This window comes from Corythoichthys intestinalis, chromosome 1 (genome assembly GCF_030265065.1).
Source record: "Corythoichthys intestinalis isolate RoL2023-P3 chromosome 1, ASM3026506v1, whole genome shotgun sequence".
NCBI lineage: Eukaryota > Metazoa > Chordata > Actinopteri > Syngnathiformes > Syngnathidae > Corythoichthys > Corythoichthys intestinalis.
In genome coordinates, this window is record NC_080395.1 from 33,448,886 (window position 1) to 33,466,044 (window position 17,159).

The 17,159-nt window shown below is 38.0% G+C and overlaps 1 protein-coding gene across 1 annotated transcript in view; it reads right to left on the reverse strand.

The window, feature by feature from the left end:
* The window catches only part of tln2a (talin 2a), a 195,098-nt gene that overhangs the window by 35,324 nt on the left and 142,615 nt on the right, over positions 1-17,159 (reverse strand). The window contains exons 36-41 of the mRNA XM_057832454.1: positions 16,389-16,532; positions 16,007-16,168; positions 11,164-11,304; positions 9,099-9,280; positions 7,626-7,758; positions 5,813-5,914 (exon numbers count right to left, since the gene is read on the reverse strand). Of these exons, the coding sequence (XP_057688437.1) occupies positions 5,813-5,914; positions 7,626-7,758; positions 9,099-9,280; positions 11,164-11,304; positions 16,007-16,168; positions 16,389-16,532 (864 nt within the window). The remainder of the gene's footprint in view (positions 1-5,812; positions 5,915-7,625; positions 7,759-9,098; positions 9,281-11,163; positions 11,305-16,006; positions 16,169-16,388; positions 16,533-17,159) is intronic.

The window sequence follows — 17,159 nt, forward strand, 5'->3', positions numbered from 1 at the left end:
CTTATTATATTTTAGAAATCTGTATAGATTAAAAAGTGATGTCAACAAACAATAAACACAAATTTATAATACAAAACTAATTTAATGGGTTTTTTTTAGGTCACATTTTCAAGATCCGCTTCTGCTGGGGACTGCTGCTGGTGCCTACTGGCTTTGGGCACGAAGCCCATTTTTCAAATAGCAAAAAACATATTAAAATAAGCCTTTTATTTCATGTTTTGACTGCTGACCATTGCCATCCATTTTTTCTGCTGTTCTTGTGCTTCCCATGCTTGCCAACCAACCATCACAGGCCACTGATCTATAAAATGTTAGGTGTAAACAATGAACCATGACACCAATTTCACCAATTGTTCAATTAAAAATGTTTTTCTTTATCAAAGGGTAATAAGTTGTTATTGTTATACATCACACCATGTTACAATAAATAATACAATTTTGTTCCCGTCTTGAAATCATTTTGTGTATGTTGCTTGGATCCAAACTAAATGTAAAATGCATCTAAAAAGGTACAGGTTTGGTTTTGCTAAAATTAGAGGCTATATTCAAAATTAAGAGTTAAGCGGGAAATATTTGTTAAACGTATTTTTTTGTGTTTCAGGTCAAACTAAGTCTATAAAATAAAAATGAAAATGTACACACATATATATAAGCATTAGAAATTACAACAGTAAAGAAAAGTGAAAAATAGAATTTAAAAGTCGTGACCTCAAACATTTTGGGAATCAAAAGTGTTTTTATATGTCAGTGCGATGAAACAAACTAGGATGTGCCATTTAGAACTTGGGAACAAACTATGTTATGCATGGTGTTATCTTTAATAGATTACCACAGGTAGGTGAATCAAGGAAATCTAGACATTCTCTGGAAAAACAGTATTCTTGTTGTGAAAAAAGAACAACCTAAATCATCTTGTATTTCAATGTAAAAGTAGTTTCTCGTGCAAATGCCTACACAAACATGAAACTTTCACTCCACATGGGAAAGTTCCCTTCTGTGTAACAGTTTACATAGTTTTCAGTTGTCGCCTTACCCCTCCGAATGTAAAACTAGCATTTAAATATGGTGGGGCAAATAAGTATTTAGTAAACCACTAATTGTGCACGTTCTCCCACTTGAAAAAATTATAGAGGCCTGTAATTGTCAGCATCGGTAAACCTCAACCATTAGAGACAGAATGTGAAAAAAAAAACCAAAAAAATCACATTGTTTGATTTTTAAAGAATTTATTTGCAAATCATGGTGGAAAATAAGTATTTGGTGTATACCAAAAGTTCATCTCAATACTTTCTTATGTACCCTTTGTTGGCAATAACGGAGGCCGAACGTTTTCCGTAACTCTTCACAAGCTTTTCACACACTGTTGCTGGTATTTTGGCCCATTCCTCCATGCAGATCTCCTCTAGAGCAGTGATGTTTTGGGGCTGTCGTTGGGCAACACGGACTTTCAACTCCCTCCTCACCCCGTGGCGTCAAAATGATAACAAAACGGTGTGCAAAAATCCCAGAACCACACGGGGGGACCTAGTGAATGACCTACAGAGAGCTGGGACCACAGTAACAAAGGCTATGATCAGTAACACAATACGCCGCCAGGGACTCAAATCCTGCACTTCCAGACGTGTCCCCTTGCTGAAGAAAGTACACGTCCAGGCCGGTTTGCGGTTCGCTAGAGAGCATTTGGATGAGCCAGAAGAGGACTGGGAGAATGTGTTATGGTCAGATGAAACCCAAATAGAACTTTTTGGTAGAAACACAGGTTCTCTTGTTTGGAGGAAAAAGAATACTGAATTGCACCATACCCACTGTGAAGCATGGGGGTGGAAACATCATGCTTTGGGGCTGTTTTTCTGCGAAGGGACCAGGACGACTGATCTGTGCAAATGAAAGAATGAATGGGGCCATGTATCGAGAGATTTTGAGTGAAAATCTTCCATCAGCAAGGGCATTGAAGATGAGACGTGGCTGGGTCTTTCACCATGGCAATGATCCCAACCACACAGCCAGGGCAACAAAGGAATGGCTTCGTAAGAAGCATTTCAAGGTCCTGGAGTGGCCTAGCCAGTCTCCAGGTCTCAACCCTATAGAAAATCTGCGGAGAGAGTTGAAAGTTGCCCAACGACAGCCCCAAAACATCACTACTCTAGAGGAGATCTACATGGAGGAATGGGCCAAAATACCAGCAAGAGTGTGTGAAAAGCTTGTGAAAAGTTACAGAAAACGTTTGGCCTGTTATTGCCAACAAAGGGTACATAAAGTATTGAGAGAAACTTTTGGTATCGACCAAGTATTTATTTTCCACCATGATTTGCAAATAAATTATTTAAAAATCAAACAATGTGATTTTCTGTTTTTTTTCTCTCCATATTTTGGCTCTCATGGTTGAAGTTACCCATGTTGACAATTACAGGCCTCTCTAATATTTTCAAGTGGGAGAACTTGCACAATTAGTGGTTGACTAAATACTTATTTGCCCACTGTATATGTTATAATGCAATGACAAAATCAAACTACTACTTAGATACGCGATTTTATCCATTTTCCCATTAATGTCGCAATTACCGCTGTCAGTTCCATTGAAAACCACTACTGCGCTGCTTGTGCATGGAATTACACACCCTACACAGGAACCACGTGACCACCTGCGGCGACATCAAAGAGTGTCGCGACTCTTTTTATAAGGCTCTGCTGAAATGCAAACATGTTGTCAAGGCAACGCATGAAAACAGGAAGCATCCAATATGATTGGTCTGAAGCCATCTCTGTACTACTCATGGCCATTGGGGGGCATGTCTGCACACCTTTCACTTATTCTGATCCGTTATCTAGGAGAGCAGTAAAACACTTGACCTCAATGAGCACACTCACGTAGGAGCTACTGTAGGCCACAGCTCAAGACGAGACACTCAAAAAGACTTGTGAAAGTCACATCCTAGCCCACCAGGACCCACCTTTTAAAGGCACAGAGATCACATAGTATAAAAATGACCTTCATGTGAGAGACGGTTAGACTGATAGTGTCACATTTTGCTGCTGGTCAGATTTTGTTTTGTTGAAGAGCCAGCTGTGTGAGTGTTCCAACATTGCACCTGCAGCTAATCCCAGCTCATCAAGAGTAGTATATATACGCAGAAATGGGCGCCGAGATATTGTTTTGCTGATCGCCATCTGACACATCCCTGTAGTCTAGTTGCATTACATAGGTTGCCCCTCCGTGTGGTTTTTATTCGTCTGCTGCTCTTGTTTGTATCCTCTACCTAGTTGCTATTACGTAGGTTGCCCCTCCGTGGGGTTTTTATTCGTCTGCTGCCCTCGTTTGTATCCTCTACCTTGTGTAGGTTTGGGTGTTTTATTTCGTCTTTTTTGGCTCTCTGCCCATCGCCTTAGTTACCCTTGAGTTAGTATTATTGAGCCCCGTCGACTTGCTGTCACGGCCCCCTTTTGTTATCACTTTTCCGCGATCGCGTGTGCTATTTTTGTTTGTATTAAATAAACCCTTGTTCGAATCCCTCATTTATTGTCTGCCTCTCGGTAGAACCTTATTACCGAGCATGTGATAATGGGTATTCATGACATCACAAAAAAGGGCGGGCAATCTGGTATACTCACATTTGATTGAATAAAATCTAGAGTTGTCTTATAATGACTCTTTAACCGATAGACAATATCCCGATATTGTCTAACTCCAAAAATTTGATACTTATATCAAACCGATACCGATATATACGGTCGTGGACTTGTGAACATATTATGGCTAATTATATTGTGATGACCCACTGGATGCTTTAATAATGATCATGCTCACATAACAAATCCCAAGAATCTTAGTTTGGAGACATCTAATGGTCAATACGCATAAATGCTGTCCTAAGCTGTTACCAGCCCTTGTACAAAGGCAACATGCAAAAACCGATAATAAAAAACTGATGTCAATATTACCCGATATCATTTTAAAACGCTTTATCGTGTGATATTATCCGCTATCCGATAATATCGGAAAACTAATAAAATCATATCAGCATTGATAAAATGTAACGCCAGGCAGGAACTTCCTGGAAATACTCGCTTTAATTTACAATGTTCTTTACTACTACACATCAGATAAACAAAATTCTATGTTTCCTAAATTTATTAAACAAGAGTCTTTCTACCGAGATTCACGTCAAAAGTTGTCTGTCCCTTAAATGGCACATACAGATTTCCAACACTACAATAATCGAGTTCATTTACAGAGCTGAAGGTGTGTATAGATCCCAAATGACTTCACAAAAAAACAGTTGACAAGCATACGTGGCGTTTAAGGGGGGGGGTCAGGCCCCCCCGGTGGTCCAAAGGTGTCATTACATGTAATTGACTTTCCTATATATGATTTTAAAATGAAGAGTCTTCCGGTAAAATATTGTCTATAAAAGTTGTAAAGCAATAAAACAAACAACAAAAATGAATGAAATGAACAAAAAAAGATATTTTTCTAATGGGTCAAAATTATTTTTCGAACAGATCATGTGACTAGCACCTTAGACGGTCATTTGCTTTGCTTAGCCAAAACCACCCGAGCATCGAAGAGGCAAAAATGGATATACAGAATCTTTTCAAAGCCAAGCTTTCAAAAGCGACAACAACTACTGAGCAAGAAGCAAGAATTGAAAATGTGGACCATGAAATGACAGAGAGCACCGCCAAAATGATGAGCGGAGTTTAAATTTGCCCCACTAAAGACGCTAATTGTACAACAGAGCCACCACTGGTGTCTTGCCAATGTAGTTACATCTGTCAAAAATTGTATCCCCTGAATGCGAGAGCGCACACACACACACACACACACACACACACACACACACACACACACACACGCACACACACACACACACACACACATTAGCTACGAGTTATGTCAATTTAAACAATTGATTGAAGCCAGAAAAGAACCACAGTTATACATTTTGGACATTGACGTATATTAAACTGGAGAAACTCCATACAGGACTTGAATTATAGTTATATGTCATCCTACGAGTAAAACAGTAAAACACTGCCTTTTTTCACACTCAGTACGTATGTTACGTTATACGACAGAAAAAGAAAAAGTTTTTTTCTTTGATGGATGGGCCATGTTTTAAAACCTCGTAGATAACTACATCACCAAAACACAGAAATCAAGCAAATCAGTGCAGCGCAGTGGCTCCGCCCAGGGGATACAATTTTTGACAGTAGTAAATACATTGGCATGACACCAGTGGGCGTATTATATTCAATGGATGACGATCTTGGCGAAAAGTACTGCTGTCCTAAGCAGCCTGATTTAGAATTCCTGTCATGAAACAAAAAAACGCTAATTTTCAACTTATTATTATAAATATTCTTGTAAGTAAATTTTATTGCTGACACTGCGTTTCAGGGTCATCAACATTTTGTGCTCCCCCTGCCCCAAAAGTCAAACTCAACCTATCTTGACAAGCAGTTGCCATTAAAATTTAAAAATAAGTTCAATAAGTAAATATTAGAACCAAAAATCCATGAGGCTTTGTTTCAGTAACAACAATGTTGACAGACGTCTGATCCATTTGAAAAGGGAGGGACTGGTAGTGGCTGATCACAAAAGAATAGGACATTTATCGCCGTCATTGGCAACCAACTACTTCATAAGATAGAAAACATGTCAGAGGGGGTAAAACTAATTATTATTGTTTCGATTTTTGGTGGATCTGACGCATACCCTCCAAAATAAACTGACGTTCACTTGACAGCCACTTTTGTCCTTTTTCACAGTTATACCATTAAATTGATTAACGTGTTGCTCTATATACTGTACCTTGTGTCCTAGTTGTGAAGCTTCGCCTCTAGCAGCAGTGGAAACAGGGTCGATTAAGTGGCCAATTTCCTGAACGGAGGACGTCAGCTGCTCTTGCAGTGCCTAAAAAAAAAAAGAGAAATTGAAAGTACATTGGTTACGGAGTGGCATTTAAAGTGTTTCATGTGTAACCTGCTGCGTAGGGAAAATAGATCTTGATCTTTGCCCTCAAACTAAAATATTTTCAGAGGAAAAATGAAAATGAAAAAGTGTACAATCATCAGGTTACAGTTTGCAGCACATTTACTCCAATTACAACAATCTGTTTTTGTCTATCAACGTTCTTAGCAAAGAACCAGTTGTGTGCTTTAAAAATGAAAAGGCAGATGCTGCAGTTTCAGATTACATGTGAAAAATGGCGAAATATTTTAGGAATGACAGTAGCCTAATTTAACGCGGAAAACAGGTGTACAGTGAATATATACATCACTTGACAAGCACTAGTGTTTATATTTATATTAGTGCTGTCAAATTTATCGCGTTAACGGGCGGTAGTTTATTATTTTTTTTAATTAATCACGTTAAAATATTTGACGCAATTAATGCATGCACGGAATGACTCGTTCATGCGTTGCCTCAAACAGTTTACAATGACGCTGTTTTAGCACACTGAAAGCGAAAAGGCAGAGAAATGCGAGTGGACACAGGCATTCATTGGACCGCGCCTTTTATTGCCCTAAGCTTTGGCAACTCTTTCACAACTAATATGAGTATTGTGGCGAACGACGTGGGAAGAATGGCAGGAGACGATCTTTTTCTTAGCTCGCTTAATTGAATACAACGCAGATCACACTGTATATCATTTGCTGCCACCACTGACAGTCATGGTTGCCCAACTTCCCATCATGCATTTGGGCGGGACAATTAAGTCACTACAATATCATTTAGTGAAAGTACAACAAAAATAATATTCCCATCTCTCACAGGAGACGAACTTTTTCTTAACACACATAATTGAACACAACACAGAACATACTGTTTACCATTTGCAGCCACCACTGACAGTCATGGTTGCCCAATTTCCTATCATGCATTTGGGCGGAAGAGTAAAGTCGCTACAGAATCATTTAGTGAAGGCACAACAAAAATAACATTCCCATCCCTCAAAAAATAATGTTCACAAAAAGAAAAGCGCTCAATGCAAAGAGAACTGGCAATCCCAATCAAAATAGCTATCCAAAATACACATAAAACTTTGCCTTGGCTAAATCTCTAATTTAAAACTCGCCATTGACACCTTGTGGTGTATTTCAATCACTATGCTTACATAGTTAAAGACTGTGGAAGAACGGCAGGGAGCCCATGTGACGTCCCGCTCGGCGACGTCAACAATGGCGAGCTATAAGTTTATTTTTTGATTGAAAATTTTACAAATTAAAACGAAAACATTAAGAGGGGTTTTAATATAAAATTACTATAACTTGTACTCAAATTTATCTTTTAAGAACTACAAGTGTTTCTATCCATGGATCCCTTTAACAGAAAGAATTTTAATAATAATGTCATCTTGTGGAATTATTGTTATAATAAACAAAAACAGTACTTATGTACAGTATGTTGAATGTTTGTCCGTCTTGTGTCTTATCTTTCCATTCCAACAATAATTTACAGAAAAATATGGTATATTTTAGAGATGGTTTGAATTGCGATTAATTATGATTAATTAATTTTTAAGCTGTGATTAACTCGATTAAAAAATGTAATCATTTGACAGCCTTAATTTATATTATAGTAAAAATTTAAAATGTTGAGTCCTTTCTTAATGGTTCCTTACCTCCAGAGAGATGTCGTCCCTGCTGGGTAAATTCTGGCTGACCGCTGCCAGAGAGGCCTGCTCAATGTCTCGGATACATTTGTTGATGTTATCAATGGACGAGTCGCACTCGCGCTGGCCGGGGGCCTTGTCCCTGAGAAGGAAATGGGCCGGAGAGAGAGCAATAAAATGGATGGGGGAGCGAGGTTGGAGGATGATGAACAGGAGGTGAAGAGGACAGTGTTTGACAAAGATGGATGGGAAAGGAAAAAGTGGAAAAGAAAAACACAGGAAGAGAAAAACAGTTCAACTTCTGGATATTTCAAGTATAGGGCTAATCATCAAATTTTAATAATAAATATTTAATGAACAACAGCGGTGTAATATTGATTCACTATCTGGCAAGTAAAAACTACTAGCATTCATAGCCAATAGCGTACCGCACGAATGCTATTTTTAGACCGCAAGGCTGCATGACGTCACCATCATAAACCAGAAGAGGGTCGCTCATATACAACCCATGCTACTACTACTTGTTTTCTGCCTGTACTCTTTCAAAAAAGAACATGCCGACTAAACACTGCTGCTATGGTACTTGTAGAAACGACTCTAGACATTACGACCGTCCACATATAAAGGATGTTTTCTTCATATGTTTCCCGAAGCCAAAAACTCAGAGGGGAAAAAATGTGAACAATGGATCACCTTGTGCGGACGTCCAAAAGTCCAGTTTAATGCCAGCAAGGTGAAGTCATTTACCTTCATATGCAGTAAACATTTTGTTGGGGCTGATTCACTGCCTGCCACAGCCTGCCCCGGAGAGGTAAGCCATTTTGATGTTTTTACTTATTTTCTAGCACAGCGTTTTGCCGAGCAGCCTCTGTCTGAGTAGCATTTGCGATCGCTACACAAAAGTAGCAATATAAATTACCCCCAAGAATGGTCAGAGACGTAAGACAACCGGAGGACATATAAGAAAGGGCATATGGTGGTAAAGGACAGCTTGTTGAAACAGGAGAATGTCATTGTCAGTAGAGTAAGGCAATGTACACAAGAAAAAGGTGTCTATTAAAAAGCTACCTCTGGATCAGGTCGTCTCTTTTCCCCGTCTTTTTAAGCTCTCAACACTCAAGTCATCTCTTTAACTGTATCTTCTTCCACATCCTTACAAGTGAATTTGGCACCAGGGACATCATTTTCGGACAGAATTGGTAGGTGTAGCTCCGTAAACACCTTGTTCGTACATTATTTACATGCATCTAGCATGAAGGACATACGTTTGAGTTTGACCCCCCTAGCAACAGTTGCTAACGGCATGAATATTAATGAGCAAAGGTGACGTGTTGCGAGCGGTACGCTATTTTTCATGCACTGATGCAATTAAAAATGGTAAAACATTAACCTCAAAAGCTTAATATAACACAGTATAATTAATAACAAAAGTAAATTTGATTAGCTTAATCACAGGAAAAGTGCCCCCCACCGCTCACTAACCGGATGGCTGTGATGAGACTTTTGATGGAATCGGAGACTGTGCGAGAGTGACCGGCCAGAACAGACCAGGTGGGCGGGTCTTTCGGGTTGATTACCAACGAGCGTGCAGTCTTGAGCAGATAGGTAGAGCTATCGAGCATTGAGCGTGCTGATTGGATGATGGGCTCCTGGGCTACTGTACCCTGCAGGGAAAAAAAATCGGAAGAAGATGTTAGATGCAACAAAATATAGACAAAACCTGTATGATGTGCGTCCCATTGTTTTTGAATAAATCAAAAAATACACTAAATTATATTTTTCTGATGTGTAAGAGTGGAGCGACACATAAATGGAAGCCAGTAGTTCCAGAAAGTGGCTGCTCGACATCAGGGCAGACATTTTATCATTGATGGTATTAAGATAATGCAAAACCTAACATCTATGTTATTCTTTTTTAAAAAAATTCTTATTGTTATTCTTTCCTTTCAAATGCTTTTCACCTAATTCATGCGTATTCAATATTTCAGCTTGAAAAACTTTTTAATCGCATTCACATGATTCAAACTTCAATATATTCAGCAAACATTTCACATATTTTCAATTCTTCACATTTTTGACCAACATTTCACAGTTTGTGACCCAAATTTCACTTTATTCACCAAAACTTTATCATTTTCACCAAGACTTTCCCATTTTTACCAAAGCTAGATATCAACAGGAAGTGACCCACAGGCGTTTACCTGACAAAGCAAAGCTACCATCACAATTTCTCCAGAAATTGCATTTACTAGTTTATTATAATATAATAGTTTACTATTATTTTAGCCAATCAAATGTGAGTATTCCAGATTGCTTTGCCTTCCTCGTGAAATCAGTACCTCGCTACTTCGCGCTTCAAACTTTGCGCCCTCATTCCATCGCGGATTTTTTTTCCCAATTAAAAAAACTAATAAATATATACAGATGAGCTGTCTCGATCCGATCACGTCGTCTCCCTTGCCTCTCTTGGTCTGGCAGTACACTGGAATTAAAGTTAATGATGATTGACAGACGCGAAGGTTTGATCTTGCCAAAAATGCTTGGAAGCCGAAACTTCAAAGCACCACATGCGTCGATCATCGTTTAGCTTATAAAACAGTTGCTGTGGCAACTCATTGTGTGTAAGTGAGCAGCTTGAGTGGATTTGAATGGACTCACTCAATGAAGTATTTAATAGAGACAAGCATTTTTCTACTTTATTCTTGTTTACAAATAATTCGGTGGTACAGTAACATGTTTAAAACCTATCATAATTATTACAATTGAAGTGCTTAAAAAACATTTATTAAAATACAGTATGTATATATAAAAACTTTTTTTTTTAAATTATACTTTGGGGAAAAAAAAGGGAAAAACGTATGTATTTCTTTACAATGCTAATTCTGAATAAATAAATTGAACACACAAAAAAACAAAAAACTTTTTTTTTTTTCACGCTACTTTGCGGTTTTTCACTTATAGCAGCGGGTTGTCGCACCCACCCATTCACCGCTAAAAATGATGGATCACAGTTATACCAATTGTGTATGTGTGCATGTGTATACCGGTAACTAACGTAACAAAATGGCAGCACTTGTAAGCAGTGTCATTTTTTTTGTTCCAATACCATTATTTAGCAACAGACAATTGTGATACACGGCCGGTTGATGCAGATATTCTGCTAATACATAGCCTTTCAAAAAAAAAAAAAAAAAAAAAAAAAAAAAAATTTTTTTTTTAAAAATACATATATTTTATTTGGTCTGGTTACAACCGGTTACGTCGGAAACGGTAAGTAATTGGCTCCACGTATCGGTGCCCAACTCTACATACCAGCAGACGTCTTTATCATCTTTTGTGGTTTTATGTTGGCTGAAAACTAAATCTCGAAGAGTGTGTATGTCATCGGTGAGTTACTTGTTAGTACTTCCAAATACCAATGCCAGCATTTAAGTGCCATATCAGGGCCCCTTCCAAAACTAATATTAGTATGAGAGGGTGATTCATACTAGGTGTTGTAAATCGCTTTTTTAATAAAACACTCATGAAGCGGCTCTCTGCTACTGACCTCATGACTGATCTGAGCTGGGATGCTGGCGAATTCTGGGTTAGATGCAAATATTGTCAGGTTCTCAACGGCTTCAATGAGTGGAGCGGTTGCTACTCGACACCTGTTCCTGTTCTCATCAGAGAAATCTCCATCAAGAGCCTGTAGAAGAAAAAAATACATTAAATAAATGGTCAGGAAAAATCTCGACAGACACATTAAAGGGAATTTGGGAATTAAAGACTTGTAGGGTCTAACAAGCCACAATTTTTTTCTTTTACTAAAATACGTTATTAGAAGTACATGAAATATTGCCATTCATTTAAAAATCTATAATATTTTGTACATGCTTTGACCTACGGAGGGCAGCATGTTTTGTGGACGCTTGGGGGGGATGACGTACAGTAGATTGTCACTGAAACTAGACGAACACTACCAGATTACTCCAATTCCTTATACGCGGCGAGACGTCTAACGTATGAGCACATCGGTTAAAAGCGGCAAGTACTTACTATTTGTGTTTTTATTGAGTCTTTTATGACCTTTTCAATGTCTCAAAATACTTTTTGCATGTGTTTCCCTCTCATACCTTTAAGCACAGTGTTTTCTTGTGGTAGCTTTAAAGCAGATTGTTGTTTAGTTGACCACATTAGTCGTGTAGCATATTTAAACCAACCTTATTTGATATTACTACGGTTAAGTATTTTGTTAAAGCATCTTTAGTATGTTCTGTCTTTATGCATCTAAACAAAACAAGCTGAAAGCGCACGGAAGTACTTTGGGTGTCAAATTCGCCTCTTGTAGACGTTTCGCGTGTTTAGCACATTTTGGCAGAACACCGTTTTTTCCCCCTACTCTCGTCACGTCACATCCCGTCTCTCCTGTTCATATTGTTTTTGCTGCTCGCTTTGCGAAATATCAACAGTGCTGTCGTGCTCATTAATGTTCCGCTCGGGTTCAAATTGAAAGGGTTGAACAGATGATGTTTATGCCGGCGGCGTAACCATGTGACGTCATCGTCCTGCGATGTCAACAGCAATGGCAATTTACTAGTTAAACTAATATTACAAATTGTATAAAGACGAAAACATCAAAAGGGGTTTCAATTAGAGATGTCCTGATCGATCGGGTCCGATCACGTCATTTTCAAAGTATCAGAATCGGCAAAAAAATATCGGCCATGCCTTTTTTTAATATACAGTGTATATATATATATATATATATATTAGAGGTGTGCATCGACACCGCCCTCCCGATTCGATTCGATTATGATTCGGAAGGCCACGATTCGATTCGATTCGATTCGATTCAGAGGGTCACGATTCGATTCGGTTCGATTCGGCAATGCATTGCGATGCATTAAAGCCTGGGATGCATTAAAATTCTAAAGCAAAGCATATGTTTTTGTGAATCATGAGCCAACACAAGCGGACAGACATTAAACAACTTTTTATTGGCTCTTGTGTCACTCCTGGTCGAAGTCAAATGAAAATAGTATACTTTCATATATATCTTTAAAAAAAAAAATCAGATCACAGCATTTAATTAGTGCTTTGAATGAGACCAGGGCTTTCTCTTTTTTTTTTTTTTTTTTTTTTTACACACAGTAGCAGCCTTTCACACAGTGCAACATCTGAACTCCTGTGCAAAATCAGTAATAACAGTCACTGTATTTTAGTCACAACAACCCATCAATAAAAATATTCAAGTAAATATTAAAGAAAACGACAAAGAAAATATTGTAGTGCAGCAGCATCTTTATCGCAATATCAATCCAGGGATCAGTTCAGTTGCAAACAAAACATCAACTAAATTGCAATGTAGAACAAAAGTAAAATGTAGGCCTAGCCAATCTTATATCTATAATATTTCTCGCTCCCTCTTTCTCCGTTTCAGCCATTGTTATGTTATATCCTATCTCTCTGCTCTCTCGATTACAACTGCGCTTGTCTGTGACGTTACTCCGGTAAGGAAACGGATTTGGGTTCCTCGTCCCCCCTGCATAGAGGTTAGATCTTGTGCCCGAACCCGACCCGACCCGAAATGTTAAGCATTAACGTTTCGGTGGGTCGGGTCGGGCCGCCGCGCCGGACTAATAAAGTATTTAAAAAAAAAAAAAAGAATGCGCAGAGGGCTGTGGCGCAGCCCTCTTTTTCTTCTTCTCCTCCCGTTATTTCGTTGTGTGAATGCTTTTATAATTCTCATAAATATATGTAGACTATTTAAATATTGAGTAAATTTGCGTTTTTTTCCTGCCAACTGAGAATTCGTTACGAAAGACACTTTTATTTACGCACGCAAAGGCAAATGTGATCCTTTTGAATCTTCTCCTCTGTGTGTCTGTAAAACCGTTTTTTTTTTTAATCAAACTTTCCCAGCGTTATTTCATTGTGTAAATGCTTCTATAAATTTCATAAAAATATGTAGACTATTTAAATATTGAGTAAACTTGCGTTTTTTTCCTGCCAACTGAGAATTCGTTACGAAAGACACTTTTATTTACCCACACAAAGGCAAATGTGATCCTTTTGAATCTTCTCCTCTGTGTGTCTGTAAAACCGTTTTGTTTTTTTTTAATCAAACTTTCCCAGCGTTATTTCGTTGTGTAAATGCTTCTATAAATTTCACAAAAATATGTAGACTATTTAAATATTGAGTAAACTTGCGTTTTTTTCCTGCCAACTGAGAATTCGTTGCGAAAGACACTTTTATTTACGCACACAAAGGCAAATGTGATCCTTTTGAATCTTCTCCTCTGTGTGTCTGTAAAACCGTGTTTTTTTTTTTTTTAAATCAAACTTTCCCAGCGTTATTTCGTTGTGTAAATGCTTCTATAAATTTCATAAAAATATGTAGACTATATAAATATTGAGTAAACTTGCGTTTTTTTCCTGCCAACTGAGAATTCGTTACGAAAGATACTTTTATTTACGCACACAAAGGCAAATGTGATCCTTTTGAATCTTCTCCTCTGTGTGTCTGTAAAACCGTGTTTTTTGTTGTTTTTTTTAATCAAACTTTCCCAGCGTTATTTCGTTGTGTAAATGCTTCTATAAATTTCATAAAAATATGTAGACTATTTAAATATTGAGTAAACTTGCGTTTTTTGTCTGCCAACTGAGAATTTGTTAGGAAAGACACTTTTATTTATGCACACAAAGGCAAATGTGATCCTTTCGAATCTTCTCCTCTGTGTGTCTGCAAAACCGTGTTTTTTTTATATTAAACTTTCCCAGCGTTATTTCGTTGTGTAAAGGCTTTTATAACTCTTATAAAAATATGTAGACTATTTAAACAGTAAGAAAACTTGAAGAAATGAAAATAAATTGCTGCTGCTGCTGCGTTTTTTTTTCCGCATCACTCGGCTTGGGCATGCAAATCTATAGTTAATTGATCTGGCCGGTCGGGCTTCAATACCAACGGGCCGTGTGGGTTGGGCTGGAATTTTTTAGGCCCGATCTAACCTCTACGGGCTTGCTTTGAATGTAAAGTAGCTCTCTTTACAGGTAAACATGAGAATAACAATACAAATGGGGAAACCAAATCCATTGCATCACCGGAATTGCGCAGGGAAGATTTTTGAACGTACTGTACTTATATATTTTAAAATGCGCTGAATCGATTCAGCGTGTTGCCCGCATCGAATCGAATCGTCCCTGCCCCGCATCGGGATGCATCGCCGCATCGATTATTGTTGACACCCTTAATATATATTATATATATATATATATATATATATATATATATATATATATATATATATATATATATAAAATTTTAATTAAATCGTTTTCTAATTGTATTTAACGTCACAGACATAATATTGTACACTCATCCAGAGTCTTGAGTTTAGGCTTAAGGTAGGGTTATCAAATTTATCCTGATAACGACGGCAATTAATTTTTAAAAAAATGTGTCACGTTAAAATATTTAACGCAATAAATGCATGCGCTGCATGACCCTCTCACTCATTGTCGCGCTCAATCTGTAATGACGCCGTTTTACCTATATAAAGAGATAAAAGGCAGCGCAAAATGAGTAGAGTGAACTTTGGCAGCCTTTGGAGCCTTTTGTAATTGGCTAAAGCCTTGCACTCCCTCTCCCTATGATTAGAAACATCATGGGAAGCGATGTGGGCAAGCAAGGCCGCAATTGATCATTGTCTTGACACCTTAGGTTTTTTTCTCAACGCGGAGAAGATATAGCAATTGGTAGCACGTAGCACAGTCATGGTTCCACTTCCCATCATGCATTTGGGATGTCCACAGTATCATTTACTGAAAGCTCAACAAATACACTAGATGGCAATATTTAGTCACAATATACAAAGTCACAAGTCTTTCTATCCGTGGATCCCTCTCACAGAAAGAATGTTAATAATGTAAATGCCATCTTGAGGATTTATTGTCATAATAAACAAATACAGTACTTAAGTACTGTATGTTGAATGTATATATTCGTCGGAGTTTTATTCATTTTTTTCTTAATGCATTGCCAAAATGTATATGATCGGGGAAAATTATCAGGAATGATTGGAATTGAATCGGGGGCAAAAAAAAGCAATCGGATCGGGAAATATCGGGATCAGCAGATACTCAAACTAAAACGATCGGGATCGGATCGGGAGCAAAAAAACATGATCGGAACAACCCTAGTTTCAATATTAAATTATTTTAACTCATAATAACGTTTATCTTTTAAAGAATTACAAGTCTTTTCAATCCGTGGATTCCTTTAACAAACTGAAATAACTATTATGAATCAGTTATTCTATAATCCAATGTATACTGTTAGGGTTGGGCTAAATCTTGGATAAACATGCAATTAGCTAAAGACGATCAAGCTCTGGCTGGACTAGACTCACCTTAATAGTTTTGACCAGGTTGGCTGTGCTGTTGGCCACCTCCTTAGCCGACTGAACAAAGTGCCTCTTGGCGACGGGATTGGTGGTCTTCGAGGAGGCAAGACGGCAGGCATTGCACAGCGCTGACGTGTGCTTTGCCACAATTGTGGCTGCTGAGAGTACCTGTAAAATCAGCAGGGAGAAAATGTTCCTGAGGATTCACGTTCCCTTAAAGGTCAATGCAGCACTTTACTCAAAGTATCTGTGATTGTAATAGCATGTATTAGCCCTCCAGGAAGAGAGGACAATTTTCAGCACTTTGCAGTCATATAGTAAGGAAAACATCTTGCTTGACAAACAATAAACATTAAGTTAAGCTGTTTTATTTAATGGCTGAATGTACCTGCGATGCGCTACTCTCTGGATCCACAAGATTCTGACAGGCCATCTGGATTGCCTGGTTGGCTTTTGCAAATTGGATGGGGTCCACCAAGCCCTGGTGACCTGCGTGACTATTGGGATCCGACACACCCACCAGGTAGGATGCCTGTGATATAGAGTATATTAAGAAAACATACACGCGTAAATGTTGCTACGAGGACAATAACATATGAATAAAATTTCAGTTCATGTCAACAGGGGAAATTCACTGACAGTGGAAGTAAAGATTATGCAAACCACTTGGAATTTATTATATGTTTTTAATAAATACTTGGGCAGAAAATGTGGCATGATCATCAAAATAACAAGAAAAAACAATCAAGGACAGAGAGGAAAAAGTAATTGAAGCTTTAGATTTAATAATTAGTTGACCTTCCTGTGTTTCCTGTAGTTGCAGAACAGACGAGCGCAACAATCAGGATCAATTTTGGACTATTCCTCTTTTCCCAACTGTTGTAGTTCAGAAAAATTCCCAAGATGCCTGCTGTGAATAGCTCTTTTAATGTCATGCCGATTTATTTTTGCGATCTTGATGAAGGTCAGATCACATTTTATATAGAAATGTAAGATATTCAACAGAATAATCACAAGCTTGGTCACAGAACAAGTTCAACTAATAATTTAGGATACCTTTGTAAACTCACAAGATATTTGCCTTGAGATTCATAAGTCTGTGTGGATTTTCACAACAGATGGAGGAATGACACTGTACACTGTTCTCACGCCACACAAA